Below are 27,685 nucleotides of genomic sequence, written 5' to 3' on the forward strand. Positions count from 1 at the left end.
GCTTTGCAGTAAGAGAAGGTGGTCTCCCCCCCAAGAAGTCTCGTCACGGGACTTCTAAGGGTCTGTCTCGCTCCGGTGAGACAAGGTGTGTTTGGGTCTTCCGTGGGTCCTCCCGCTTCCTTCAGGAACAGGCCCCACCCGTCTCTCCTTCCTCGGGGCATGGAAGAAAGCAGACGGGGACCATGGATGGTACCGGCCACCAGCTTGGTATCTCCCTTTTTTTTCCTCTCCCGGTTTCCGAAGGTTTCACCTCCGGACCGGGAACCGTCTCGGCCGCCCGCTTGCGAGCATCACCGAGTGTACGGTCACCTACGGGTGACTGTGCAGCCAGGGTCCAGACTGCGGAGTTCGCTCCCCGTGTCAGGACCCAGGCACAGAGCGGAAGATGGTAGGAGTCACTCGGGTGACTCTCGCCAGACCGGTGATCGCTCTCGCAGGATTGTCCAGTGCCCAGGGTTGACGTGACGTTGCCGCGGGTCCATGCACGCAGAGACCGGTGGAGGCGGGCCATCCAGCCCTCTTTTAATTAATCCTTTTCTTTTAGAGACAGCCCCACCCAGACAACGTGACCGACCAGTCTCGGAGGTGGCAGATGCTTCACCTGCCAGGTAAGTTTCGTAGCCCTCCTCGAGGAAACGTTCTCTCCACTACTACTCCCGCAGGTCCCTCCGGACAGGTGCAGTTGGGCCATGTTGCTTTGGCAACTGCCCCAACTCCATTCTGAATGGAGGACCTGTCGGTTGTCCTGAGAACTGGTGAAGAGGAAGTCCAGGAAGAAGAGGAAGGTGTCGCCGTCACTTCCGCAAGGAAGAATAAGATGACTGGGACCGAGGGGTACCGGCTAACACCGGTACCTCCTCTCCTGGCGCCAGGTTAGGTTCTGCCTCGACGCGATTGGTCGGGGGTTACCGAGTGTACGGTCACCTGCAGGTGACCGTGCAGCCAAGACCCAGGCAACCGAGTTCGCTCGGCGCCAGGATCCAGGCACAGAGCAGAAGACAGGTGGGAGTCACCCAGGTGACTCCCACCAGGCCAGCGATCTCTCTCGTGGCGAGCCGCCGGTACCCAGGGTTGGGGCGACGGTCCCAGACCGGCAGTGGGCGAGGCGAGGAAGCGGTCCCCTCTGTCGCCTGGACCAGTCTCAAGCGGCATGACATGCCATGAGGACAGGCCTCGCTCCCACCGCGACAGCGGACTCTGCCGGTCCCCTGACCGCCGCTCCCACCGGGACCGGGCGGAGAGAGGGACCAGCAGCAGCTCTTCTGATGCTCGGGACCGTCACCGCGGTTCTCAGTCCAGCCACTCTCCCCGGGAGAGCCGCTCAAACCAGGCCTGCAGATTGATTGCCACCGCGGGTTGGCGAGCGTCTGCAGCCCCCCAAACACACCGGTTCTTCCTGCCAGTGGGCGAGGGGGGAGCGTCAGGTCTACCTCTCCTATCCCTTCAACTTCCTCGGGCTACACCAGGAAGAGCGAGGCAATCAGGAGTGATCGCGAGGGGCGCACTCCTCGCACTCCCACCTCGACAGCGGACTCTGCCGGTTCCCGGCCCTGACCGCCGCTCCCACCGGGACCGGACGGATAGGGGAACCAGCAGCAGCGCTTCTGACGCTCAGGACCATCGCCGCTGCTCTCTGGTCTAGCCGCCTCGACAGTGCAGCCCGAGCGCCAGCAGCTCTCCTGAAGAGACTGACGCTCCGTTTTCTGGTACAGTGTTTCCTCCGCAAGAAGACCGCTGGTCCAGACCTGCAGCTCGATCGCCACCGTGGTGGTGATCGCCTGCAGTCTCCCAGCCTACCGTTCTGCTAGTAGGCAGGGTAGGAATGTCAGGTCATCCCTCACCTGTCCCCCTTCAACCTCCTCAGGCTACCACCGGGCGGAGGAACGAGGCGAACAGAAGTGACCATGAGCGAATGCAATTTCTTACGGCCCGGTCACGAGCCCTGGTTCGGTCTTGGGACCAACAGATCCTCGCTCAAGTGGTTGGAGGAGATCATGGGGGGCTGGCGAGGACGAATGACGCTTCCCAGACTCTCTGAGGGACCATCACTGCCGTTCATGTGACGGTCCGACTGGACCACGCACTCAGAGACCGGAGTGGGCTCCCCTTTCGGTCCTCTTGAGAGGTTTCGACCTCGACGAGGACTGGGACGCTTGGGAGGGACGGTATCGGCTCTCTCCTGTCAGGTGCTCGCTCAGCCCCACCCAGACAACGGTTCATAAGGGGTGCGGCAGACGTTTAGCCCTTCAGCAGGAGTTTCATAACCCTCCTCAGGAAAACGTTTTCTCCAGAAACGTTTTCCTAGACTCTGAGCGGTCATCCAACTGCACGGTGATGGCTGCCCGTACTCGCTTCCCCGACAGCTAGTTCCGTTGGGAAGGCGAGCAAGTATCCAATCTTCCTCCCCCATTCCCTCTCACCCTATGGCTGCGACGGGAAGGGGAGGGATCCTGCAGAGCGTTCTCCATAGGATTCCACGTCGGGGACTGCGTTCCTGGGGGACATTCGGGTCCTACCGGACATAAGTCCCCGTCGTTGAGGAAGGATCTTGCCCTATCCTCGATTTCTATGGGAATCGGGAAGTACCACCACCCAAGGATCGTCTGACGAATTCGGTGGGGGTTTTGCTGAGTGCTTAGAATTCTTCGGATTTTCTAGCACTTTCCGAGTGTTCTGGTCTTCTACGATCTGCAAACACTTGGGCGAAACCACGGTCCAGAGTGGGCGAGACGAGAATCCCAGATAATTGTTACTACGATAATCGGGAATCTCACTGAATGCTATAATTCCTGGAATCTCTAGCGTTCGAGAGAAGTACTGCTGCTGAAGGAAGAATATCTCAGGAGGGGCTCAGCCTGGATGGACCTGATGTCGCCTCAGTAGGCGACCAACCCCAGGGATAGAGAAGTACGGGTGTGAACATCCAGTCGGCTTGAACTATCGTCTTCGGTATCCTGGTCACCATAGAAGTCTTCCTTCGGGAAAACTTCTCCTTCACTCTCTTCAGAGAATGAAGGGTGTCGGCTTCCAGTCCTTATTCTTGTTCCTCGAATGGAAGAGAATTTAGGATGGAGGTCTATGTACAGGAACCTACAAATATACTATAAGTATATTGCCCTCGCGACATGCTTCTGTTATCAGTTGAATTGTCCGAGGTGTAGGCACATACCGTAGTTAACTCTACGGGTTGTGGCCGAGACGAATAGTATCTTCTTAATTGAACTGCAACTCGGGACTGCCCTGCAAACCTCCCACGAGTTACCATTTTCGATTTTGAAATACTTATGTTATTGTTACAACAACAACACCTCAGCGTTTGCATTCACCGAAATCCGTTTCAATTACATGCAAATGCTCGAGCGTATTTTTTTGCACTCGATGGTTCTAGCTGAAAGCATTCCTTCTTGGAACGGATTACCTGGCAACTCAGGATGACAAGTGAGCGAGAGCTAGCGGTGTATGGGCTGCCGCCTGCCGCAGCCCAGTACCAGCTGGCTCTCCAAGATAGCACGGCCAGATTATGTCTCTCTCCTCTGCAATGATTTACTACCGAACCGAGTCTCTGCCCGGCAATCACAGACTTAGGTCTCTGGTTGGCTGGAATTCTTGCATACATGAATGACCATCTCTACTGCATCGCCTGGACACTGCGAAGGGGGGAAATTTTAATTTTTTCAGACCAGAGATATCTCAATAGACTCTCTATCATCTTTCTGTTTACCGCACGGTAACAGAAGTCTGTAGCCTAGTCTCCCGCTGCATCACACCTGCCGCTGCGGTAATGCGGAATGATTTCTTCAGACATCTGAGTTTGTCTTCTAAATATATCTCGTATTCGTAGGTGTGCAATTGTTCATTGTTCACCGCGAATTGTAGATGTATAACGGAAGACATCGCCTGTTCCCCACCCTGCCAGCTCTACTTTCCAAGTATATAGATGTCCTCCCTGGATAAGCTGGGAAGATGATGATGATGATTCAGCCCATAAGAAGCGGTTCTTCAGGCAGTACATCCCTGTGTTTTCATTACTGAAAAGCGCTCCGCTTTCATTGCAACTCTGACTTCTCATCGAACAGCAATGAAGTAGCGGTTTAGCGTTTTCAGTCCTTTGTAAATCACAGGGATTAAACCGTCTTCGCGGGTTGGTGTCATCGGCGGGACTTTTCTAGTTCAGAATCTTGAGAGTTACTTCTCTCGATTCGGCTGTGAAGACGTAGGTCTGCGTTCACCTACCACCTTCATCTTCAACGGCACAGTGTTGTTTCTCCTTAGCTGAGATTCAACTACGTTACTATGAGAACTTCTGTCTTGCAATCAGGACCTCGGTCTCTAGAAGGCAATTGACTTTCGCCTGTTGGGCACATGCCTTGAGAGAATCATCATCTCGCCTTCCGGCATCAGTGGCAACAGATAGACGATTTGTATGGTCTCTCGGCATAACCCTTCAAAAGGCGAGGGTCACGTGACTACGCCTCGGATGCTTGGACAGCTCGCCTCACACAACCAAACGCAGTCAGTTGGCAGTTGTTGAAGCATCCAAGACTGTCACGAGCTACGCTGTGGACTTTGTATCAAATGTTCCAGATCAATCATTACTTCGTCCTACTAGCGTGTTCCGGTACCCATAACCATCGACACCCACCATGGAGTGTCGGTGTCTTATCCATCGCGGAGACGAAGAGACTTCGCCGCAGTGGGGTATGAGACTGCGAGAGACTTCGCTGCAGTGGGATACGAGACCGCGAGACACTTTGCTGCAGCAGGGATACGAGACCGCGAGACACTTCGCTGCAGACGGATAGACCAGTATGGGTACTGGACATCACTCCGAAGAAAATGTCGGACAGGAAGGTGGATAGGTCATTGCGACCATATCCTTCTTTCCCTTCGGAACTGCCCACAGGTCCTTGGAACTTCATTTCCCTGGACCAGTGGTGGATGCTTGCAGGATGTGTTTGCTTACCCAGCTCCTTGAGAGGACAAGTTGCATCTCGTCCATGGTGTGCAGTTGTAGAGGTAAGAAGGATGCGAGAGTGACTGGCTCTCCCCTTTTCTGCCTCGTCCATTCCACTCGTCCTTCGGGTTGAGGATAGGACCTCTAGCTTACAACAATGCTCGGTCGGACGGGAATGATGCGGTAAGCCTATACATAAGCATCCTTTTTATGTTTCTTATCAGAATCATAGAAGCAGTCCCGCTCCTTCCTCTAGCAAGGGGAGGAAGGAGACTGGCAATAATGCAAACCCTTCCCAGAACTTTGCATTGATGTCTCCGACCCAATATTCTTCACAGCCCTTTTTCGGATGAGTCACGATCCCTCACTCATTTCGAAAAGGCCCAGAAGTCTGACTCTTGATCACGCAGCTCCTATACTCCGATCAAGTTGTCAGAGGCAGCAGGGCACTCCTCCTCGCTCTTACGACCAGGAGGAGTACCCTAGGTGCGCAGAACTCCAGTCAGTTCTAGAGGCTCACTCAGATTCCTCCCACCAATCAGTGAGTCTTCCTATTGTTAAAGGACCAAAGGTTTGTTTTACTTATCGAAACAAATAACAATGTCGAAAATTGTATTTTTCCTAACTATACAAACCTGAGGTCCTTTAACAAATATGCCCACCTCATGCCACCCCTCGATCTGAACCTGGGCCGAAAGGCAAAGTGGAGTGTTTACATCCGGGCAGGCTACCCTGCCCCACGGTAGTTACTGCCTAACCACCTTGTTCAAGATTCAACGGCCGTAATTCCAGCTACGCCGAAAGTATATTCCTATTGTTAAAGGACCTCAGGTTTGTATGTATAGTTAAGAAAAATACAATTTTCAACAAATTGTTATTTTATGTGTTACTGATTTGTTATTTGGTGTTGTTAAGTTAGTGTTCTTGCTTAGAGTTGTTGTGCCTGTGCTGTTGTGATTTTTTGTGTTGTTTGTGCAGTGGTCTTTTGTTGTGTTGTTGTGTTTTGCTGTTATATGTGAGGTTGTGGTTGTATTCCTTGGTTGGTTGTTGTTGTTGTTAGGTTGTGGTTATGTTCCTTGGTGGTTGCTGTGTTGTTGAGTTGTGGTTGTGTTCCACAGTTGTTGTTGTGGTCCTTGATTGTTGTGTTGTAGTCCTTGGTTGTTGTGTTATTGGGTTGTGGGTTGTGGTTCTTGGTTGTTGTTGATGGTATTTCTGTGACCTCGACCGGCGGACAGCACAGGATAGCTCTGGAATATCTGGAGTTGGTAAGTACATGTGTTTTGTGTTTGTTTTTTTGTTTTTGTAAAGGTGTAGGTCAACTGTGCTGCGTGTATTTTGTGGTGTAAAGAAGAAAGTGACTGAGGGTGGGTTTGTGGGTTTGACAGCTGGAGTGATTAGGTTAATGTGGGGAGGGTTTTGCCACTGTTTTTTTTTAAGCTTGTGATCCCGCCACATTATTTTTTGGTGCCCGAACAGGGACTGTTGGTGCGGTAGCTGCAGGGCAACTGGGGTAGTGAGTTGTGTGATTGGTGGAGAAAGTGAGGATGGAAGGGTTGAAGGAGATAGGGAGGCTGAAGGAGGAGCTGAGGTTGGCGAGGGAAGCCAAGGGAATGTTGGAAGTGGAGAATAAGAGGTTGAGGCAGAGTGTGAGGAGCTGAAGAGCGAGTTAGAGGAAATGAGAGGAATGCTAAGGAGTGCAAAAGTGGAAATGAAAGAAGAGGTGACAGGAGCGGAAGAGAGAATGGTTGAGAAAATGGATGAAAAATTGGGGGTAATGATGAATGCAGTGCAAGAGATGATGCAGGAAATGATGAAGGGATTCATGGGAGAGGGAGCTGAAGGAGGTAGGCCTACTGGGTCTTGTGACAGGCCAGGAGTGGTAAAGAAAGTGAAAGAGCGAGTGGATGAGAGTACGAGTGATGAAGGTGATTTGGTTGTGATAGGTAAGGGAAAGAAGGGGAAGACACAGGATAAGGATAAACCTGAGGACAAAAATAAGAAAGTGGCTGAGGAAAAGAAGAAGACTAAGGGAAAGATGGTTAGTAAGGGTGATGGACAGGATGAGAGTAGGACAGAATACATTGGGGAAAGGGCTGAGAGTGATTTAGATAGCGGTGAGTGGAAACAGGTAGGTAGAAAGAAGGGTAAGAAGAGCGCAGTCAGGAGTATGGACGTGAGTATGAAAGTGGATTCACTGTATTCGGAAGAGGGAAAGAGGGGTCAGAATGGAAGTAGTGAGAGTGAGAGCGAACGGGAAGTACGAAAGGCTGTGTATATGAGAGAGGTACCCCGATGTGCACAATACGAGGAATATGGTAGTAGGGACATAGGGGGCTTTTTTAAAGAATATGAGAGGTATTGTGAGGCTAAGTAGGGGGATAACAAGAGAGTGGGCAAGGTAGCTTTTTGACGGGATTTTTGTTGAGTATGTATGGGGTAATGATGAGTGTAGGAAATGTGCCGTAAGAGAGTGTAAAAGCTAGGATTGTAGAACAGGCAAAGAGGATAAAGAGTGGCATTAGATATAGGAGAAAGCAAGATTTTGAAGAGGCAAGAATGAATGTTGGTGAGCCGTTGTCAATGTATGTCTGTAGGTTAGAAACATTAAGCCAGGAAAAAGCTTTTGGGGTACGAAGGGATAAATGAGTGTAATGAGTTAGTGCAAAAGCTGTTGGCAACTGTACCAGAGAGTGTATATGAGTTTATGAATCTAAAACATAAGGAGAAAATGCGATGGACGAATGAAAGGTTGACGTAGAACGACATTTTAGAAATAGTAGAGGATTGTGAGTTAAATAGGTGTATGAAAGAGAGTAGAAGTGTTAGTGATAGGACTGAAGTAGCTGAGGTTGTACCAGAGTTTAAAAGCTATACGGAAGCAGTTTTGGAAGGGCCGAGGCGAATGGCAGAGTGAGTGGTAGATAGGATCATTAGGGCAAGTAATGTGAGTGTAGTTAACCCAAAAAGAGATAGGAGTGCGAGTGTTGGAAGAGTAGGGTCAGTTAGTTGTGAGCGAGAGCAGCAGCAGTGTTATAGATGTGGTAAGCCAGGACACAGGAAGAATGAATGTCGATGGGCGTTAGGAGCGTGCTTCGGGTGTGGGCAAACAGATCATTTGGTGAGTGAGTGTAAGAAAGATAGGGATATTAAATGTTATAGGTGTGGACAGGCAGGGCACATCGCTAATGGATGTCGGGGTACCTGTATGAACACAGTTTGCGGCAACTGTGGGACGAACGGCCATTATGCTAGGACGTGTAAAGAACAGCGAGCGAAGTGTGTTGAATGTGGAATGGAAGGTCACGTGGCGAGTGTGTGTAGGCAAAAGAGGATGAGTCAGGCTGGGAATTCGGGAAACTAGGTGAAAATGGGATTCAGTTGGGTGGGTCCTCTGGTACGCAGGCAGTAAGAGTGATGCATGTGCGTGAAGGATTGTTACATGAAAAGGGGTTAGGGGATGGAGCTCATGAATGTATGAGTGTAAAAGTGAGATGCAAAGGAGTGTGTTTGGTTGCTTTGATTGATACTGGGTGCAGTGTCAATGTTCTTTTTAAGAATGGATGCGACAAGTTGCGGAGTGAGTGTGAAATTGGGGAGTGTAAAGGGGAGGTACGAGGAATAGGAAATTTGGGTATGCCTGTGGTGGGAGTGGTACGTGAAAATGTAGAAATCAGAGGGGTAGTGGTGGATGAAAGTGACTTTTATGTGATCGAGGGAGTGAGCGATAAGTATGATATGTTGTTAGGGTACAGGTTCTTGAGGAAGTGTGGGATGGTGGTCCATCCAAGCGCAAATATGGTTGAGTTGCATATGAAGGGGAACATATGTGGAGAGTTGTACTTAGGTAGAAATGGGGAGGTAACCAGTAAAATTTGGAAGGGGGTGCCGTTAATTGCGAAAAAGAGTGTAAAGGTGCCGCGAGAAGTCGGAGAAGTTGTTAGTGTGAAAGTTGCGTGGCCGGATAGTCTTGGGATTGTCAAAGGTGACAAGTGTGCATATGTGGTTGAGGGTGTGGATGCGAACAAGTTGGTAAGAGCAAGCGTGCATGTATACGACGGGATTTTGGATATGGAGAATCCGCGGGTTTTTGTAGCCTCATTGCCAAGTGTTAGGAAAAAACGAGTGCGGGGTATAAGTGAAGGTGATTGTGTGGGGTTTCTATACACGTTGGTGAGTACAAATGACGCAAGATATGTTGAAGTGAGACAAATGATGACAGGTAGCATGACAGGCAGTGATGATTGGGAGTATGATGAGTTGAGAGGAAGAGTTGAGATCGGTGAGAATGTTAGTGACGATGAGAGGAGGTGGTTGATGCAGATGTTGTGGGATCGGCGGGGTGCGTAGAGTCGTGGTGACGAGGATTTTTGGGGGTCTAAGCTTCCCGAATTCAAGATCGTTTTGGAAGACGATACCCCCATATATCAGCGTCCTCGCCACTTTTCCCCGCCTATTACCCGAGAGATTGAGGAGCAGCGTGAGGAGCTTGAGAGAGTGGGAGTGATAGAGAGGAGTGAGAGTGCTTGGAATAGCCCCATAGTCCCTGTACGTAAGCCGAATGGAAGTCTGCGGATGTGTGTAGATTATAGGAGGGTGAATGAAGTGACCGTGAAGGAGCGATTTCCGATGAATGTGGTGTCTGATTGTGTATACAAGATGCATGGGATGAGAGTGTTTACCAATTTAGACCTGGTAAGGGGCTATTACCAGATGCCTCTTGAGGAGGGAAGCAGGCCTGTTACTGCTTTTTCAAGTGGTAGTTGCCACTACCAGTTTAAATGGTTGAGTTTTGGGTTGGCTAATGCACCTGCTGCCTTTCAAAGGGCAATGAATGGGGTTTTGGCTGGGATTGATAGAAGGAAGGTGACTGTGTTTATTGATGATATTTTGATTGTGAGTGAAACTGTTGAGGAGAATATGGAGCTGCTTGAGAAGGTGTTAGAGCGGTTGGAAGAGGTTGGAGTGAAAGTGAAGTTGGAGAAGTGTTTGTGGTTGGCTGGGGAGGTGGAATTTCTTGGTCATAAAGTGAGTGCTAGTGGCGTAAGGAAGAGTGAAAAGTTTGTGGAAAAGGTAAGGGAGTTTCCGCGTCCCTGGACAGTGCACGAGTTAAAGGGGTTTTTGGGGTTGATTGAGTTTGGGAGGAAGTTTGTCAGCAATTGTTCAGGTATAGGGAAGCCGTTGACGGAATGGACAGGGAAGAAAAATTGTACTAAGCTAAGGTGGGATGAGCGAATGGTGGGAGCATTTGAGAGATTGAAAGAGGAGGCTGCTAGAGATGTCACCTTGGCTTTTCCAGACTATAGTGAGGATGCGAGTGAGCTTGAGCTGTATACTGATGCGAGCGAGGTTAGTATGGGAGGGTGTTTAGCACAGATGCAAGAGGTGAATGGGGAGGAACAGTTGAGAGTAATTGCGTATGTAAGTAAAGCTTTTAATAAAGCGGAGAGGAAGTATTCGGTGGTTGAGAAGGAACTTGCGGCAATAAGGTTTTGTGTGAAAGTGTTGAAAGTGTTTTTGTATGGGATAAAATTTATCATCCGGACGAACCATCGGCCATTAGTGTATATGATCAAGAAGGAGTGTGTGAATGCTAGGATCGCGAGGACGATTGAAGATTTGAGTGAGTTTGATTTTAGGTTAGAATATGTGCCAGGGAGTAAAAATGTGATTGCTGATGCAATGTCTAGGATGCACGGTAGGGGCAACGGTGTCGTGAAGAGTGACTGGGGTCCGAATGTGGTGCCTGAGGGTTTGGTTGTAAGAGAGAGGTTTGAAGGGGGTGACAGAGTGTGTGAATGTTTGTTTTCGGCATTGAAAGACTTGGAAGGGAGAGGTCTGGTTGAAGAGGTACCTGGTAGTGCGAATGAGTTGTGAGTGAGGTTGATGAGTGAAGTGCAGAAGGGAGTGGCATATGCGGGAGGAACAAGGTGGGGAAGAGGAAATGTTGCGTAAATTGCTGTTAGCAGTAGCCGAGTTGTTTGGAATAAAGGTGTTTTTGTATTTTGGATGGTTAACGACTGAATTGGTTGTTGGTGGGTTCTGGGCTGTCTGCTGGTGCTGTTAATTGTTAGAGTTCTGTATTTTAGCTAGTTTTCAGTCAGTCTTTGGTGAGAGCTGGTGACAGACAGTAGTGCTGGAATATTTTGGAGATGGCAGTGATATTCAGCTGAGTTGTGTGTTTTTGTTGTTATTTGGTGTTGTTAAGTTAGTGTCTTTTGCTTAGAGTTGTTGTGTCTGTGCTGTTGTGATTTTTTGTGTTGTTTGTGCATTGGTCTTTTGTTGTGTTGTTGAGTTTTGTTATGTGTGAGGTTGTGGTTGTGTTCCTTGGTTGGTTGTTGTGTTGTTGGGTTGTGGTTGTGTTCCTTGGTTGTTTGCTGTGTTGTTGAGTTGTAGTTGTGTTCCTTTTTTGTTGTTGTGTTGTTGTGGTTCTTGGTTGTTGTGTTGTTGGTTGTAGTCCTTGGTTGTTGTGTTGTTGTTGTGTTATTGGGTTGTGGTTCTTGGTTGTTGTTCTTGGTATCTCTGTGACCTCGACCAGCAGACAGCACAGGATAACCCTTGAATATCTGGAGTTGGTAAGTACATGTGTTTTGTGTTTGTCTTTTTGTTTTTGTATAGGTGTAGGTCAATTGTCCTGTGTGTATTTTGTGTAAAGAAGAAAGTGTGACTGAGGGTGGGTTTTTTCTAAGCTTGTGATCCCGCCACATTATTTTTTGGCGGCCGAACAGGGCCTTTTGGGATTTTGGAAGTGGGACCAAGTGGATTGAGTTATGTGTTGGGGAAATTGCAAGTAGATGGGGGTGTGGATGAGGTTAGGGACACCATAACCAGCTCCGAAAGTGGAGGGAAGTACCCCAGTATGTTCGAAAGAATGCGATGACTGAGTGGTTGAGGGTGAATAAATGTGCCAGCCGAGCATCAGTGGAGAGCAAATGAATCTGGAAGATCGGCAGTTGGTGTTGGTTGAGAATGGAAGAAAGCGGAAGAAGGTAAGGAAAGGGAATGAAAGGGAGAAACATGAACTGCATGATAGAGGGGTTAGTGTTAGGGTAAAAATGGTGGATAAGGCGTGTAATACAGATGACTTTGAGGGGAGGAATAATACATATAGCGTGCCTGGGTTTGAATTGTGTCAGGGCTTAGTGGAAGTTTCACCGGAAGGGAATCAGGTGGTAAGAATGTAGTTGGCAGTATGAATGAGTCTCTTGGGAGTTTGACAGGAGTGTAAATGAGGATGATAGTGAGGGAGATGGTAATGGTAGTCTGACTGGAAGTGGTCTGGGAGAAATTGATGGTGGTGTAACTGAGAGTGTGTATGAAGTCCCTCAAACAAGATCCAGGGGACCTGTGTCCGAGCATCCGTGGGTGTTGCGGAAGGCTATTTAGTGTGGGTGTTGTGAGTGTAAGGATACGTTGTCAAAGGTAACAGGGGAGGAAATATGGAGGAGTTATGGAGTTCCATTGACAACGTCTGAGAGAGAGAGAGAGAGAGAGAGAGAGAGAGAGAGAGAGAGTAATTGGTGGTTGGATGGTTAACGATTGGATTGGCTGTTGGTGAGTTCTGGTTGTCTGCTGTTAGAGATCAGAGTTATGTGTTTTGAGTGAGAGTTTTCAGTCAGGCTTTGGTGAGAGCTGGTGACAGTTAGTAGTGTTGACAGCAGTTACTGGAGGAATTGAAAGTCAGTTGAGTTTTATGTGTTATTGATTTGTTATTTGGTGTTGTTAAGTTAGTGTTTTTGCTTAGAGTTGTTGAGTTGTGGCTGTGTTCCACGGTTGTTGTTGTGTTGTTGTGGTCCTTGGTTGTTGTGTTGTTGTTGGGTTGTAGTCCTTGGTTGTTGTGTTATTGGGTTGTGGTTCTTGGTTGTTGTTGTTGGTATTTCTGTGACCTTGACCGGCGGACAGCACAGGATAGCCCTGGAATATCTGGAGTTGGTAAGTACATGTGTTTTGTGTTTTCATACAATCAACTTACCTGTCAGATATATACATAGCTAAGACTCCGTCGTCCCCGACAGAAATTCAAATTTCGCGCCACTCGCTACAGGTAGGTCAGGTGATCTACCGGCCTGCCCTGGCGGCAGGACTAGGAACCATTCCCGTTTTCTACTCATATATTTTCTGTCGCCGGTGGTATCAACATCGTTGCTGCCACCTCTTGACTGGAATTCGCTTTTCTAGACAATTGATCATCTTTTTGTGGACTTTTGGTGACGTACCTGGATCGTTGTTTTGGCATTCGCTACTGTGGACTGGATTTGGACTTGCTTTTGATTTTTCTTCAAGAATGTCTGATTCAAGTGGTTGTGTGAGAATGTGTGTGAATGTAGGCTGCAAGGTGAGGATACCGAAAGCTTCGGTTGATCCTCACACTGTATGTCGCAAATGTAAGGGTTTTGATTGTTCTATTTCTAACACCTGTCATGAGTGTGAGAGGTTGAATGTTGAGGAATGGAAGACTCTAACTTCTTACTTGAAGAAGTTAGAAAGGGATAGAGTCAGAAGGGCTGCATCTAAGATTGCGGGTAGTAGTACAAGGCCTATTGAGCCTTTGGATGATTCTAACTCTTCTCTTATTTATGATTCTAATTCTGTATCAGGGCCCTCACTGGCTTTACATTCAGATTCGGCCTCGGAAATTGCTGAACTGAAAGCTACTCTTCACAGGATGAGATCCAAAATGGCTACCATGAAAGGTAAGGACTGTGAAAGTGATTATAGTGAAGTGAGTGTCCCCAGTGTTGTGGAGGGGGCGTCTGACCGTCTCTGCGACGCTCCCAGGCCTAGACCTCTTCCAAGCTCCCAAGCCCAGAGGAGAAGGAAAGGTCGAAAGCCGTACGGAGGTTGTGGAGAATTCCCCCGGTCAGGCGTCCCTTCAGCCAGGCTCTGTAAATAGACAGACTGCTCAGGACCGCTATAGGAAAAGCGTCCTCAGAGAGTGCTTCTCTTCGTCCGCTTCTCCCTCTCCTAAACGAGGGTGGAAGGATTCGGACTTGTCCAGGCCCCTGAAAAGGCACTGGAGAGATCCTGTGTTGGATTCTAGCCCAGAACGCTTTTCAGAAGAAGCGCCTCCTTCCATCAAGAAGGCTAAGAGGGTTTTGACGTCCCATGATGTGGGCAAAACTCCTTCGAGGTCTCCCTCTCCCGTTCAAGAAGCGCAGGAAAGGCTTCCAAGAGGATCATTTTGGCGGTGCAGGAACAGTTATCCGCCTTGGTAGGAGTCCTTTCGAAGGATCCCCCTCGTAAGAAAGACGTGAGACTTCCGGTCAAGAAGACTCGTCTTCCTTCTCCGGCCAGGAGTGAGGCTCCTGTGGGACGTGAGTCGTTTGAGATCTACTCGGATAGAGACTCTTTGGACGATTTTGATTCGCCAGTCAAGCGCGAATCGCCAGTCAAGCGCGAGGCTTCCTACAGACGAGAAGCGTCTTCTAGGATTAGAGCGTCAGACAAGCGAGAAACGCTTTACAGGCGCGAGGATATTCCCAGATGGGATACGTCTGCCAGACCAGCAGCTTCAGCCGAGCGCGAGGTAACAACCAGGCGTGAGGATTCAGCCAAGCGCGAGGCGCCAGACAAGCATCATACATACAAGGATGTGGCACCAGAAAGGCGCGAGGCGCCAACCAGGCGCGAGGCGTCAGTCAGGCGCGAGAGTTTAGAGAGGCGCGAGGCATCAGTCAGGCGCGAGGCGCCAGCCAAGCGCGAGGAGTCAGCCAGGCGCGAGGCGCCAGCCAGGCGCGAGGCGCCAGCCAGGCGCGAGGCGCCAGCCAAGCGCGAGGAGTCAGCCAGGCGCGAGGCGCCAGCCAGGCGCGAGGATCCTGCCAGGCGCGAGGCAACAGCCAGGCGTGAGGCGCCAGCCAAGCGCGAGGCGCCAGCCAAGCGCGAGGCGCCAGCCAAGCGCGAGGAGCCAGCCAAGTACGAGGAGCCAGCCAAGCATAGGAGCTCTATACACTCTCTTAGCCCCTCTCCTATTAGGAGTTTGTCTCCCGTAGAGAGAGTTTTTGGACAGGAAGACCCGGAACGGGAAGTGGCTTCTCCTTCTGATCCGATTTTAGAAGAGGACTCAGAGGACGAGACTCACGGCAGAGAAGGGCTGTCTAACTACAAAGTTTTGACAGCTCTCCTCCTCCAGGAATACGGAGATGCTTTGATCCCTGCCGCTCCTCCTTCGCCTCGTTCTCTTTTCTCTTGCTCTAAGACGCTGAAGTCGTCGGCTTTCTTGAAGATGAGACCGACAATTTCTATGAAGAGAGCTCTTCAGTCTCTGGATAGCTGGATGCTAACCAAGAAAGAGCTAGTAAGGACAGTGTTTTGCATGCCTCCCGCTAGACTTACGGGCAAGAGAGGGATTTGGTACCAGACTGGGGAGAATATGGGTCTCACTCTCCCAGCTTCGGCTGAAGCTGACTTTTCCAGTCTGGTAGATGCATCCAGGAGACATAGCCTTCATACTGCGAAGATTACTTGGGGTCTTTCAGAGTTGGATCATCTCCTCAAGGGACTTTTTCACATTCTAGAAGTCTTCAACTTCCTAGATTGGTCCCTTGGGGTGATGTCCAAGAAGGCTCATGCCCCTGAAGGGCTAGATCCGGACGTACTCCTTGCAATTTTGTCCTGTATTGACAAGGCAGGGTACAGGACGGCTCAGGGGAAGTTTTCTTCCTTATTTGGAGCAGGTCTCTTGAAGAAGAGATCTGTTTTTAGCGCTTTCTTGATGAAAGCAGTATCCCATTCGCAAGACAGCCTTGTTATTCGCCCCTAGGTCTGACTTTCTGTTCCCTTCACAGTTGGTGAGGGATATTTCCGATCTCTGACGGAGAAAGCAACACAGGATCTTCTCCTGCAATCTTCCAGGAAGAAGAGACCAGTGATGGTGGAGAAAAGAAAGGTGTGTCTACTCCTGTTTTTCGGGGCCCTTGGGTTTCGAGGAGGCCCTCCCGCTAGATGTTTACCGCTAAAAGGAAAACGACCGAGAGGAGAGGTAGAGCCTCGTTCCGTCCCTTTAAAGGGGAAAGTGAAGTGGCGCTCCTCCAAACACCAGTAGGTGCCAGGCTCCGGGGATTTGCGGAAGCCTGAACTCTCATAGACACAGACGCTTGGTCGATGTCTGTGCTTCAGAAGAGATACCTCATTCCTTTCCTGGACAATCCTCCCCTGACGTCAACTCCGCGAGAATTGTCCGCCAATTACAAGGACCCTGTGTTGAAAGATACTCTTCAACAAATGGTGGATCAGATGTGGGACAAGAGAGCTATAGAACTAGTGCTGGATCAAAGCTCCCCAGGGTTTTACAATCGTCTTTTCTTGGTTGCGAAAGCCTCGGGGGGCTGGAGACCAGTTCTGGATGTCAGCGCTCTGAACAAGTTTGTTCAGAAACAGAAGTTCTCCATGGAAACCTCTGCTTCAGTCCTTGCGGCTCTTCGCCAAGGGGATTGGATGGTGTCTCTGGATCTCCAGGACGCCTATTTTCCACGTCCCGATCCATCCTTCGTCAAAGAAGTACCTCCGTTTCATGACGGGGGGAAGGATCTTCCAATTCAGAGCCTTGTGTTTCGGCCTGTCGACGGCGCCTCAAGGTTTCACGAGCCTTATGAAAAATGTGGCGAGATGGCTTCATCTGAAAGGAATCAGTATATCTCTGTACCTAGACGACTGGCTTATCAGAGCAAAGTCAGAGAAACAGTGTTTGGAGGACCTGACTGTGACACTAAACCTGATAAAGACCTTAGGATTACTCGTGAACCTCGAGAAGTCCCAACTGATCCCCAGCCAGAACTTGGTCCTATCTTGGGATTCGGATGGATTCTCGGGGTTTTCGAGTATTTCCTTCTCAAGAGAGACTAACGAGAGGTTTAGAAAAAGTCTCTCTCTTCCTAAGGAAGGAACGTACTTCGGCGAGGGAATGGTTGAGCCTATTAGGGACCCTTTCCTCGCTCGAACAGTTCTTTCCTCTAGGAAGACTTCATCTCCGTCCTCTTCAGTTCTTCCTCAGAAGATCGTGGAACATGAAGACAGGACTTCTCTCGGACAGTTTTCCCATTCCAGTTCTGATGAAACGCCATTTAGAATGGTGGTTACTCCCACTGAGGGAAAACAAGGGTACTTCCCTGGAAATACAGAGCCCAAACCTTGTATTGTTTTCTGACGCGTCGGAAAAAGGTTGGGGAGCAACCTTGGGAAAGAGAGAGGTGTCAGGCACTTGGAATGCTCTGTCAAGTGTCCTGGCACATAAACTGCAAAGAGCTGTTTGCTGTACACCTAGCTCTAAAGAGCTTCGAACCGTTAGTGAGCAACAAAATAGTACAAGTGAATGCGGACAATACAACCGCCCTTGCATACATTCGGAAGCAAGGAGGTACTCACTCGTATGCCCTTTACGAACTCGCAAGAGACCTGCTGTTGTGGGACATCGCAAAGGAACATCTCTCTATTGACGAGATTTCGTTCAGGGAGTAAGGAACGTGAGAGCGGACAGGCCTGAGCAGGAGGAACCAGGTCCTTCATACCGAATGGACCCTCCACTCAGGACGTTTGCCGCAATCTTTGGTCTCTTTGGGGGACTCCTCATGTCGACCTCTTTGCCACGTTCCTCTCGAAGAGACTGGAAGTCTTCTGTTCAGTAGTGGAGGACCCCAGAGCTCTAGCAGTAGACGCCTTCCTGCTAGATTGGTCTCAGGTAGACGTTTACGCATTTCCCCCATTCAAGATTCGGTGGGGCAAGTGCTCAGGAAGTTTGTAACTTCGAAAGGGGACAAGAATGACCCTGATAGCCCCCTTTTGGGCAGCTCAAGAGTGGTTTCCCAGAGGTGCTGGAGTGGATAGTAGACTTCCCCAGATCCCTTCCACAAAGGAAGGATCTTCTCAGACAAACCACAACTTCGAGAGGTTTCATCAAAACCTCCCCGCTCTCGCTCTGACTGCCTTTCGACTATCGAAAGACTTGTCAGAGCGAGAGGCTTTTCTAGCAAAGCAGCAAGCTCGATCGCTAGAGCCCGGAGAACTTTCCACTATCCGGGTTACCAATCCAAGTGGGAAGTTTTTTAGAAGGTGGTGTAAGTCGAAGAAGTTGTCCTCCTCCAGTACCTCTGTAACAGAAATAGCTGATTTTCTGTTATTTTTGAGAGAAGAATCGCGTCTCTCCGTAGCCACGATAAAGGGCTATAGGAGTATGCTATCGGCCGTCTTTAGGAATAGAGGCCTAGATTTGGGAAACGATAAAGATCTACATGATCTGATTAGGTCTTTTGAGACCAAGAAGTCTAAGATTACTTCTCCCCCTAACTGGAATCTAGACGTAGTGCTTAAGTTCTTGTCTTCAGAGAGATTTGAACCCCTACATTTGGCCTCGTTTTCGTGATATAACGAGAAAATGTTTATTTCTTTTGTCACTGGCGACGGCGAAAAGAGTTAGTGAACTGCACGCCCTTAGTGACAAAGTCGGGTTCAATATAGATTCAGCCATCTGTTCCTTCAAGGAATTATTCTTGGCGAAGAATGAAAATCCTTCGAATCCCTGGCCGAGAAACTTCGAGGTAAAAGGCTTATCGGGTCTCGTCGGCAGGGAACCGGAGAGGTCTCTTTGCCCAGTAAGGGCGTTAAAGTTTTACTTACAGAAAAGAAACAGTTGGGAGGTTCTAGACAAGGTCTTTGGTGCTCGGTGAAGGATCCATCAAGACCTATGTCTAAGAATACTTTAGCCTTTTTTGTCAGGAACGTAATTACGGACGCTCATAAGGCTTGCACGGATGATTCTTTCAAACTACTGAGAGTAAGAGCTCATGAAGTGAGAGCAGTGGCGAAGTCTCTCTTTTCAGAGAAATATGTCACTTAAGAATATCTTGGAAGCGACATATTGGAGATGTAATTCTGTGTTTGCTTCTCACTATTTGAAGGACGTGCGTGTGACCTATGAAAAATGTTTTTCCTTAGGTCCTTTTGTGTCTGCGGGCACAATCCTGGGTACAGGAGCTAACAACAATCCTTAATTTTTACTACTTAAGTCTAATAGATATGTTCTAGACTTTCTGCTGAACAAGTGCAGATACCGCACAGGCGGCCAGTCACTTCCGTTCAGTAAGGAACTCTTGTGATATCTTTTAGTAGATGAGTATCATTTTTTTTTTGGAAAATTATTGTGTGCGTGTGCCAATTGGTTTGAATTACGGTTGTTGCGAAGAGTTTGGGGATAACTCGGAGCAATTTTTTAATACTAACATGGTGGTTAGGATCAGGTGGTCGGGATTGGTTGTGTGCTCCTTAATAAGGTGTGTTGTCATATAAGTGGATCAGCACCCATTGACAAAGTCCTTTCAGGCTCTGCCGAGTAAGTGGATAAGACCCCTTCGGCAGTTCCACAAGAATTCTTGGCCATAGATCACATATCTCGCTAAAGTTTCTTGAGGTGATGCAGACTACGGGGCAAACACACACCCCCAGAAGTATACCACCTATCAGGTAGGAACCAAGGTTTTTATTTTATACCTACAACAGATGTTGTTTACCTGTCTATTCCAGTAGTAGCTGTCTCTTACCCTCCCCACCGAAGGGTGCCAATCAGCTATGTATATATCTGACAGGTAAGTTGATTGTATGAAAATGATATTGTTATAATACAATAAAGTTTCATACATACTTACCTGGCAGATATATACGATTAGGGCCCACACAGCCTCCCCGCAAGGAGACAGGTGGAAGAGAAAATATATGAGTAGAAAACGGGAATGGTTCCTAGGTCCCTGCCGCCCAGGGCAGGCCGGTAGATCACCTGACCTACCTGTAGCGAGTGGCGCGAAATTTGAATTTCTGTCGGGGACGACGGAGTCTTAGCTATGTATATATCTGCCAGGTAAGTATGCATGAAACTTTATTGTATTATAACAATATCATTTTTTTTTTTTTTTTTTTATAGGTGTAGGTCAATTGTCCTGCGTATATTTTGTTGTGTAAAGAAGAAAGTGTGACTGAGGGGAATGTGGTCTGCTGTGACCACATTCCTGTACTCAGTACCTATCTGACTGATTCCTCCAGAATGCTAGGGATAGACTAATGCCCCAGACCTTATGAAACCTCACCCAGAACACATTGTTGTACCCCATGTCAGCTGTGGAATACATCTATTTCATCATAGATTAAGTCCAAAGAAATGGAGGTCCTAGACACCACTTTTTGGCCGAGTTGGAACCAAAAACAAGTTGTCAGCACTAGTTTGAAGATGAAGTCCTAAGTGGTTAACGTCAAAGGCCTTCGGCCACTTGGTAGCCTTTAGGGTCCTTAGAAACGGAATGCTCGAATGCTGTTGATCTCTGATGAATCAGGAAGAACGACTTATCCAAATACTGGCTAACCTCAACATTTCTAGCCATGGGTTAGGATGACTCCTAAACATCAACAGCATGCGGTGTTCCCAGGAGGTCATCTATCCACTTACTGACCAGACCCAATCATTGCTAAACTTCGCTGACAGGAAGAGAAGCAATATTTTCAATGGTATGGTCAATGGATATTATGCCCACAGTCTGTAAAGATTGAGATGAAGAGTAACAGCTTTGGTGTGTTCAGATTGAAGGTCTAACCTGACAGTCTTCCTAGGTCAAACAAGGTATCAAGACCAATTGTCACTAACACCGACCATGGTCACCAAATTTGGTTGTTATACATCTATCAAACTGGAATGTGTTTGGTTGACCGATGTGCTGAGTGTGCTACTGGAGACCTATGCACCTGTACCATACTGTCAACTGAGGAGATGATTTGACACTTGCTCCCATCCCGTTGTTGACTAAGGAACTACTGGTACCATTCCTTAACAACACTGTGGAATGCCTATCCAAAGATCCTGAAGCTTGGAGAGCTAGAAAGATTCAGGTTATTGAGCTACAGGTTAGGTCAAGTTAGGCTAGGCTAGGTTGGGGATGCTGATTCTGAGTGAGTGAGTCCACCACCCCATCATGCATCTGCTGTTAGTTAACCACCTTGTTACAAAGCTTCCACACTAGGCTTGTTTGTTCATAAGAACAAACAAGTTTTGCCCATGCATTATCATACATAATATAAGCAATAACTACAGTACATATAAAATACTGCACAACTTACATCATTATTAAAAGCATTGTATTTCTTAGGACGATTAAACCTGAGAACGCGCACTCCATTTTCAATGGTGTTTACTAATACTGGTTCCTGAAAGATAAATAAAACATGAGAAAATGTCAGATACTTAATTGATTAAAATTTCTCTTATTTAGTATAGGTAATTAAACAAGCCTTAAAATTCAGCCTTGGAATGCTATTCAAATTTGTTATTTTCTACAACAAGCACCTTCAAGAGGGAAATTACCCACGATGAAATGTGAACATTACTTTCTATAACTCCAAAAGGCTCAAGAATGATGGCAAAACAGGACAGCTTAAAAATATTTTTATAATAAAATGAAGTTTTATAAATATACTTACCAAGTAATTACTTAGCTAACGATTAGCCTCACAGGCATCCTAAAATTTTTTTTAAATTGTGCACAAGTGACAGGTTGCGTCCACCGCAGCGGGAACTTGCGAGTGACATTAGCCGATAGCGTCATTCTTCTTTATGCTGCGCAGCCAACATGACATCATCTAAAGCTTCCTATGTCCATGTTCGCTGCTTTCCAGTTGCTGAAGTCGGTGATATACTCGCTTTAGTTGGTTTTCTTTCTGTGCTGTTGTATTATTTTGGTTGGCTTTACCATCAATAGTTTCATTCTTTTCTCTTAGATTAGAGTACATATCAGTAGTATGTCTGATTCTAGTACAGTACTTCCAGTCTTCGCTATTGCCGCGAAGGCTGCAAGACTAGACTGACCAAGTTATGCTATGATGCACACAAGAGGCGCACCAAATGCACAGGTCAGGTATGTACAAGAGAGCATACTTGTGATGAGTGTAAGGAATGGGATGAGAGTAGGCGGAAGTTTTTAAGAGTCCCACTTCAATAGGTTGGAGAAAAATAGGATTAGGAAGGCGGCCGCTAGAGCCGAAAGTAGGGCCTCTGTTAGTAGGGACTCTTCCCCTAGGCCTAAGACAGACTCCGGTCTGCCTCTTCCTTCTACACCTGGGAATAATCTTTCTCCTTTCCTCAGCCCTCCTTCTCTTCCTCCTACCCCAGTGCTCAGCTCCCATGCTTCTGAACACGATGCCGTTGCCAATCTTGAGTCAAGGATTATTAATAAGTTTAATGTCAAGTTTCATCTAGTTTTAAGTTCCGTTGCGGAGTTGGGAGCGTTCCTTAGGGGCCTCATGGATAAAGTGGAGAAAGTGAGTGGTGACAAAGGGCAAAGTGAAGTGTCAGTGAGAAGGGAGGTTGTTTGCCCAACCCACATTGGCTCTCCTAGATGAAGGTCATTGTCCCGCTCCCCTGCTACTGGGAAAAGACTACTGGAAGTCCAAGGGAGGCTGATGGGGTTTGCCTACAGGCTCCCGCCCCTTCTGTCGGTCCTGTTGTAAGTCCCAAGACACGACCAACTGCCATTGGAAAGGCATGTCTGTGGATGCGCACCGCTTGTCTTCAAGTTCCGACTCGCAGTCTGATCTTGGGTATTGTAGACACTAAAATAATGCTTCTAGGCCTTTGAAGAGGCATGTGCAGGATGCAGCTTAAAACAATGGTCTAAATCCTGATTACCATTAGTATTGGAAAAAAAAAAAAAGGAAATCACTACTTCAAGCAATGCTGTCTAGACTATATGTCACAGGAGGCTGCAGTCTATCCAGCCATAAAAAGATCATTCTACCAAAGGAAAACAAAGGATATCTCAATCTGAGGCACTATCATCATCTCTGCACATTCAGGAAGTATTACAAACAACGAAGTGCTTTTAATCAGCAAAAAAAGTTTTTGTTTCTATTTTCTGCATTAAAAAAGGCCTAGAGTCCAAGATAAAAGCAAGTATCCTTAAGAACCAATACAAAAATAATGGAGTCGGAACATGGCATATCAGCTATATTTTATAATGGTTTGGTTGTGCTGGAATTCAGGTTCATACTCACTAAATGCACTTTGATACACTCCAATCATGATTATTGTGATGTTCAGTTTAACAACAAGTTTCAGTTATCAATGATCAGCCGGAAATGGAACCTATACACGTTGATCATCACACATTACAGAATCGATAATCTGGCTCTAATTTTGGCTAGCGTAATCCCAAATTTCCCAAGTCACCGCTCCAACCTGCTGCTACTATTTGTCAGCACTGCTTATGCGTACGTATACATACCCTATGCACACATTTGTATTTGTCCTTTGGGTTGTAAAATAAATGGGAAAATGCATTAAAAATATAAATAAGAATAGCATAAAATAAAAATAACTACACTGGAACCTTGACATACGAATTTAATTTGTTCCGTTACCATCGTCGTATATCAAAACAGTTGTATCTCAAAGCATTTTTTCCCATTTAAAATAATGTAATATGTATTAATCAGTTCTAGCGCTATGAAACCACACCTAAACACAGCTAAATTACATATAATATACACAATTTATACACAAATAAACGAGTAATAACACACATAATGATAAAATACCATAGCAATGTGATAAATGATAATAAATGTTAATAAAATCAATAAAAAAAAGAAAGGAATTTTATTTACCACAACAAAAGAAGACGTGAGGCCAGCAGCGGGAGGAGGTAGGGAAGGGTGGCAGGGAACGATTTGTTCTCTTTTTGTTTACGTATGTACACTAATAACTACATAATAAACACAAATGAAATAACATTGCTAAACTAATTTTTATTTATTTTTTTTAATCAGTTCGTAGTTTAGAAATAATGGTGATGCCTTTGGAAGGTTTTTGTAGGTTCCTTCTGCTTGATGATCGTGGATATTGTAGAAGGATTTCGACCATACTCGTTTGCCAAATCGACGATACGAACGGCACGTTCATGCTTTGCTATAATTTCATGTTTTGCTTCCATCGAAATCATTTTCTTGGGTTTTTTCTTATCACCCATGGTTAATAATAAATTAGACAAAATAACGCGAAAAATAGGCACAAATACAACGAACTAAACAACGACGTGTTAACGATGCAGCACCAAAAAACAAACAGACTGAACGCCATTTATCGGTCGCCTATACAACTATCACTCATCGCAAAATCATATCTCAAATATTCCGTTGTATATCAAAGCATATATTTTCGCAAATTTTCTGTTGTATCTCAAAACATTCGTATATTAGGGCAATCGTATGTCAAGGTTCCAGTGTACATGAAACAAAACAAGCAGTAGGAAGTTCACTGACACAAGTAAATGAATGTGTGTATGTATGTATTCTACCTACAGGATTGCATTTACTATCTTTTGGTTTGTAAAAATTAAAAAATCAGAAAATACAGTAAAAATATAAATATGAATATAACATAAAATATAAATTAAAAATCATAAGCATAACAACACAAACCAAAAGAAGCTGTAGTAAGTTCACCAATGTCAGCAAATGAGTGTGTGCGGATATACATACCCCACGCAAATGATTGCATTTATCTTTTGGTTCTTTGTTTGTTTGTATGGTGTTTTTATGTTGCATGGAACCAGTGGTTATTCAGCAACGGGACCAACGGCTTTACGTGACTTCCGAACCACGTCGAGAGTGAACTTCTATCAGCAGAAATACACATCTCTAATCCCTCAGTGGAATGCCCAAGAATCAAACTCCCAGCCACCAAGGTGGCAGGCCAAGACCATACCAACCACGCCACTAAGGCGCTCTATTTTTTTGTTGTAAAAATACGAAATGAGAAAATACAGTCCAAATATAAGTAAGAATAGCATAAAACTTAAATAACAAAATCATAAGCATAACGACATGAACCAAAATAAGCTGTAGCAAGATCATCAATGTCAGCAAATGAGTGGGAGTAGGCATACCTACCGTACGCACACAATTGCGTTTATCTTTTGGGTTGCAAAAATAAAAAATTAGAAAATACAGTTTAAATATAAATGAGAATATCGTAAAATATAAAATACTAATCCCAAGATAAAGATGGGAATCCTGACAGCCCTTCACCTCACAACATGTAAATGTACTTAGCTGCAAATTCCAGCTCTTCACTTTGGAAGTGGCAGTGATGAACTTTCTTGTGTTATTAAACAGAATAACTTGTACCATTTATTTTGCCCATGCTTCATTAAAATTTCACTTGATTTTCATTTAATGTTTCTTATTTCCTTATTAACCAACTTGTCCTGATTTAAAGGGTATCTTCAAGGTAGGATGAGTTGGTTAACTGCTGGGTTAAGTGTACATATTCTAACCTAACGTCTCATAATCTGGCACCCTGCAGGTCCCAATGATGCTGGTTTAGTGATGGTCTACCTGTACTGGTGGTCGTTTGACTGTCAATGACATCTCATATGCAGACTCTAATGGATAAAGTTCACAATATAAGTCTATATAAGAGACTATCCTTATGGCTATTATAATTAGGTTTGAGACAGCACTAAAATCAATAAAAATTTGTATTCTGAAACATCAAGGTTCCCTTTAAAGTTATTGGTCTGGTATAAATGGGCAAAACAATTACTGCACTTATTAATTTCCTGTAAGTATACTGGCTATCAGCAAGTCACATGGACTTTGTAGGTGAGGTAACCTTGTGCACATGAACATGGGATAATTGCCTCCTTCAGTCCTTCAGTATCACAAACTGACACAGAATCAAACTCAATTGTTACAAACACACAATGAATGACAAACTCAGCTGTTACAAATTAATATCCAGACACCATATTCAATTTACTTGTTCAGCCACCAGCAGTTGCCCTTCACCATCAGACTAGAAATGTAGATTTAAACTAAAATCCTTGATAATTTCACACAAAAATCTGGACGTCCAACATTTGTCCCATTAATATGGTACAGAATGTATCTCCCTCTAGCATATCAAAATTTGAAAATTGGCCATAAGATAACGAACTAAACAAAGCACAGTACAGTATGGTACAGCAACTGTATAATTCTATAATAATTTATGTGAGAAGTATCTCTTCATCTAATTTGGGAACTCTATCATTATCAATGTATTAAAAAGTGCATATCAATTCAAAATTAATACAGTAAGTATTGAAAACAACTGTGATGTACATACCTGTGATCCCATTGCAGTTATGGACTTTCAAATTCTCAGAAGTACTGAAAAGAAAATACAAATAACTTATCTCACTTTATTTTTCACAGTAGTATTTGAATATACAAAATTAATATCAAAATTCTTAAAAAACCAAACAACATTCTTTAAAAGATCACAGTCCTGTATGGTTGAAAAAATATAATGTACTAAATTCTGAAAGTAATTTGTATTTTCATATGTATACAATCCAAAGTCTTTTATGTAGAAGTATTCCTCAGAAATAGATGGAAATGGCTGCTTAAACATGGTTACCAGGTGGTTAGTTGGAGGTAAGCAAGTGGAAAAAAAAGGGAGGGGGACTTTATTCACCTACTGTAATCAAACACTTGTTCCTCCAGCATCAGGAATACATGGGGTGGTTGATATAGAATTATGATAATGCACAGGGTAGTTGAAGTACAATGATAAAAGGCTCTAGTTTGCATACTTCTGAAAAATATAAATTACTTTAAAAGTCTGGCACTTGTTCCTAGAAATACAAACCATTGCCTAATGTGCAGCAGACTATCCTCAGCGAGAGGACAGTCTCTCAGGTGAATGAGAAGTTGAATCTCCTCCTGCAAATACCATGCTCCCAGTCTTGACCTGCTCAGGGCACCTGTGACTCCTGTAACCTCCTATACAATCTAATACAGGGTTACATGATTGACAGGGCCCTGAGCTATAGAGAGTGACCCTCACCCCTTTGATGTCCAAAACAGAAGCATCTCTGAATGTGGGGAATTCAAAAATATCATGCACTAGGGTGCGGTGCTAGTACCCTAGGTTAAGCTAGCTACGATAGGTTAGGTATGGTTGCTTTGGTCACTTACTCAAGAAACAAACTTCAGAAAATGATAGGTACAGTAAAATGCTACTGTCTTTTTGCAGAGGAAAATTATATATAACTACCTATATTCTACGAAGACTTCACATGCTTATTTTAGTTCATATACCTAACAGTATCATAGGCTGTAGTATCTCATTTTGTTGAAGAAACTTCAATCTTTTGCATGGTATGCTTAAAGATTTAATTGTATTGTTGTTTCATCAATTAAATATAGAGTGAAAAAAGTGGTCTTTCTTTGAATGGTCACACATTGATAATTTACCCTACTGCCCCTTCCACTTTCAAGTACAAAAGTGATATATACCTACTAGGTAATACTTAGGGTAAAACTTTACAGTAATTCTAAGACCGCATTCTGCGGTAAAGTAGACTATGGCAGTTAACGTTTTCCTTTTCCTATGTTATTTTACTTACTGAACAAGAATTTAAAGTAATATTTATTCGGCTGGTTGTAAGTAAACCGCAATTTACCTTTGAAGACTATGTGACGGTACAAGGGGTGCAAAGTACAGACGTACAGAGTTCAAAGGTAAATAAAAGATTAGTTACAGTTGACTGGCAAAATATTACCTTAAACTCTTGAAAAGTAAGTAAAATAACATAGGAAAACGTCAAATGCCATAGTCTAGTTCGACTGAACAAGAAACCTACACAAACAGCCCTATTTGAATTCTTGTAGGGGGTGTGGGATTATGTAACCACCAGGGAGTGTAACATATAGGTAGACTAT

At 45.6% G+C, this 27,685-nt stretch overlaps 1 protein-coding gene across 2 annotated transcripts in view; it reads right to left on the reverse strand.

Moving 5' to 3' along the window:
- Positions 1-27,685, reverse strand: part of LOC135222947 (enoyl-CoA delta isomerase 2-like) — a 103,185-nt gene that overhangs the window by 59,271 nt on the left and 16,229 nt on the right. For both annotated transcript variants that reach the window (XM_064261399.1, XM_064261398.1), the window contains exons 2-3: positions 26,085-26,128; positions 21,041-21,127 (exon numbers count right to left, since the gene is read on the reverse strand). In XM_064261399.1, the coding sequence (XP_064117469.1) occupies positions 21,041-21,127; positions 26,085-26,096 (99 nt within the window). In that variant the 5' untranslated portion in view covers positions 26,097-26,128. The remainder of the gene's footprint in view (positions 1-21,040; positions 21,128-26,084; positions 26,129-27,685) is intronic.

This window comes from Macrobrachium nipponense, chromosome 8, assembly GCF_015104395.2.
Source record: "Macrobrachium nipponense isolate FS-2020 chromosome 8, ASM1510439v2, whole genome shotgun sequence".
NCBI classification, from domain to species: domain Eukaryota; kingdom Metazoa; phylum Arthropoda; class Malacostraca; order Decapoda; family Palaemonidae; genus Macrobrachium; species Macrobrachium nipponense.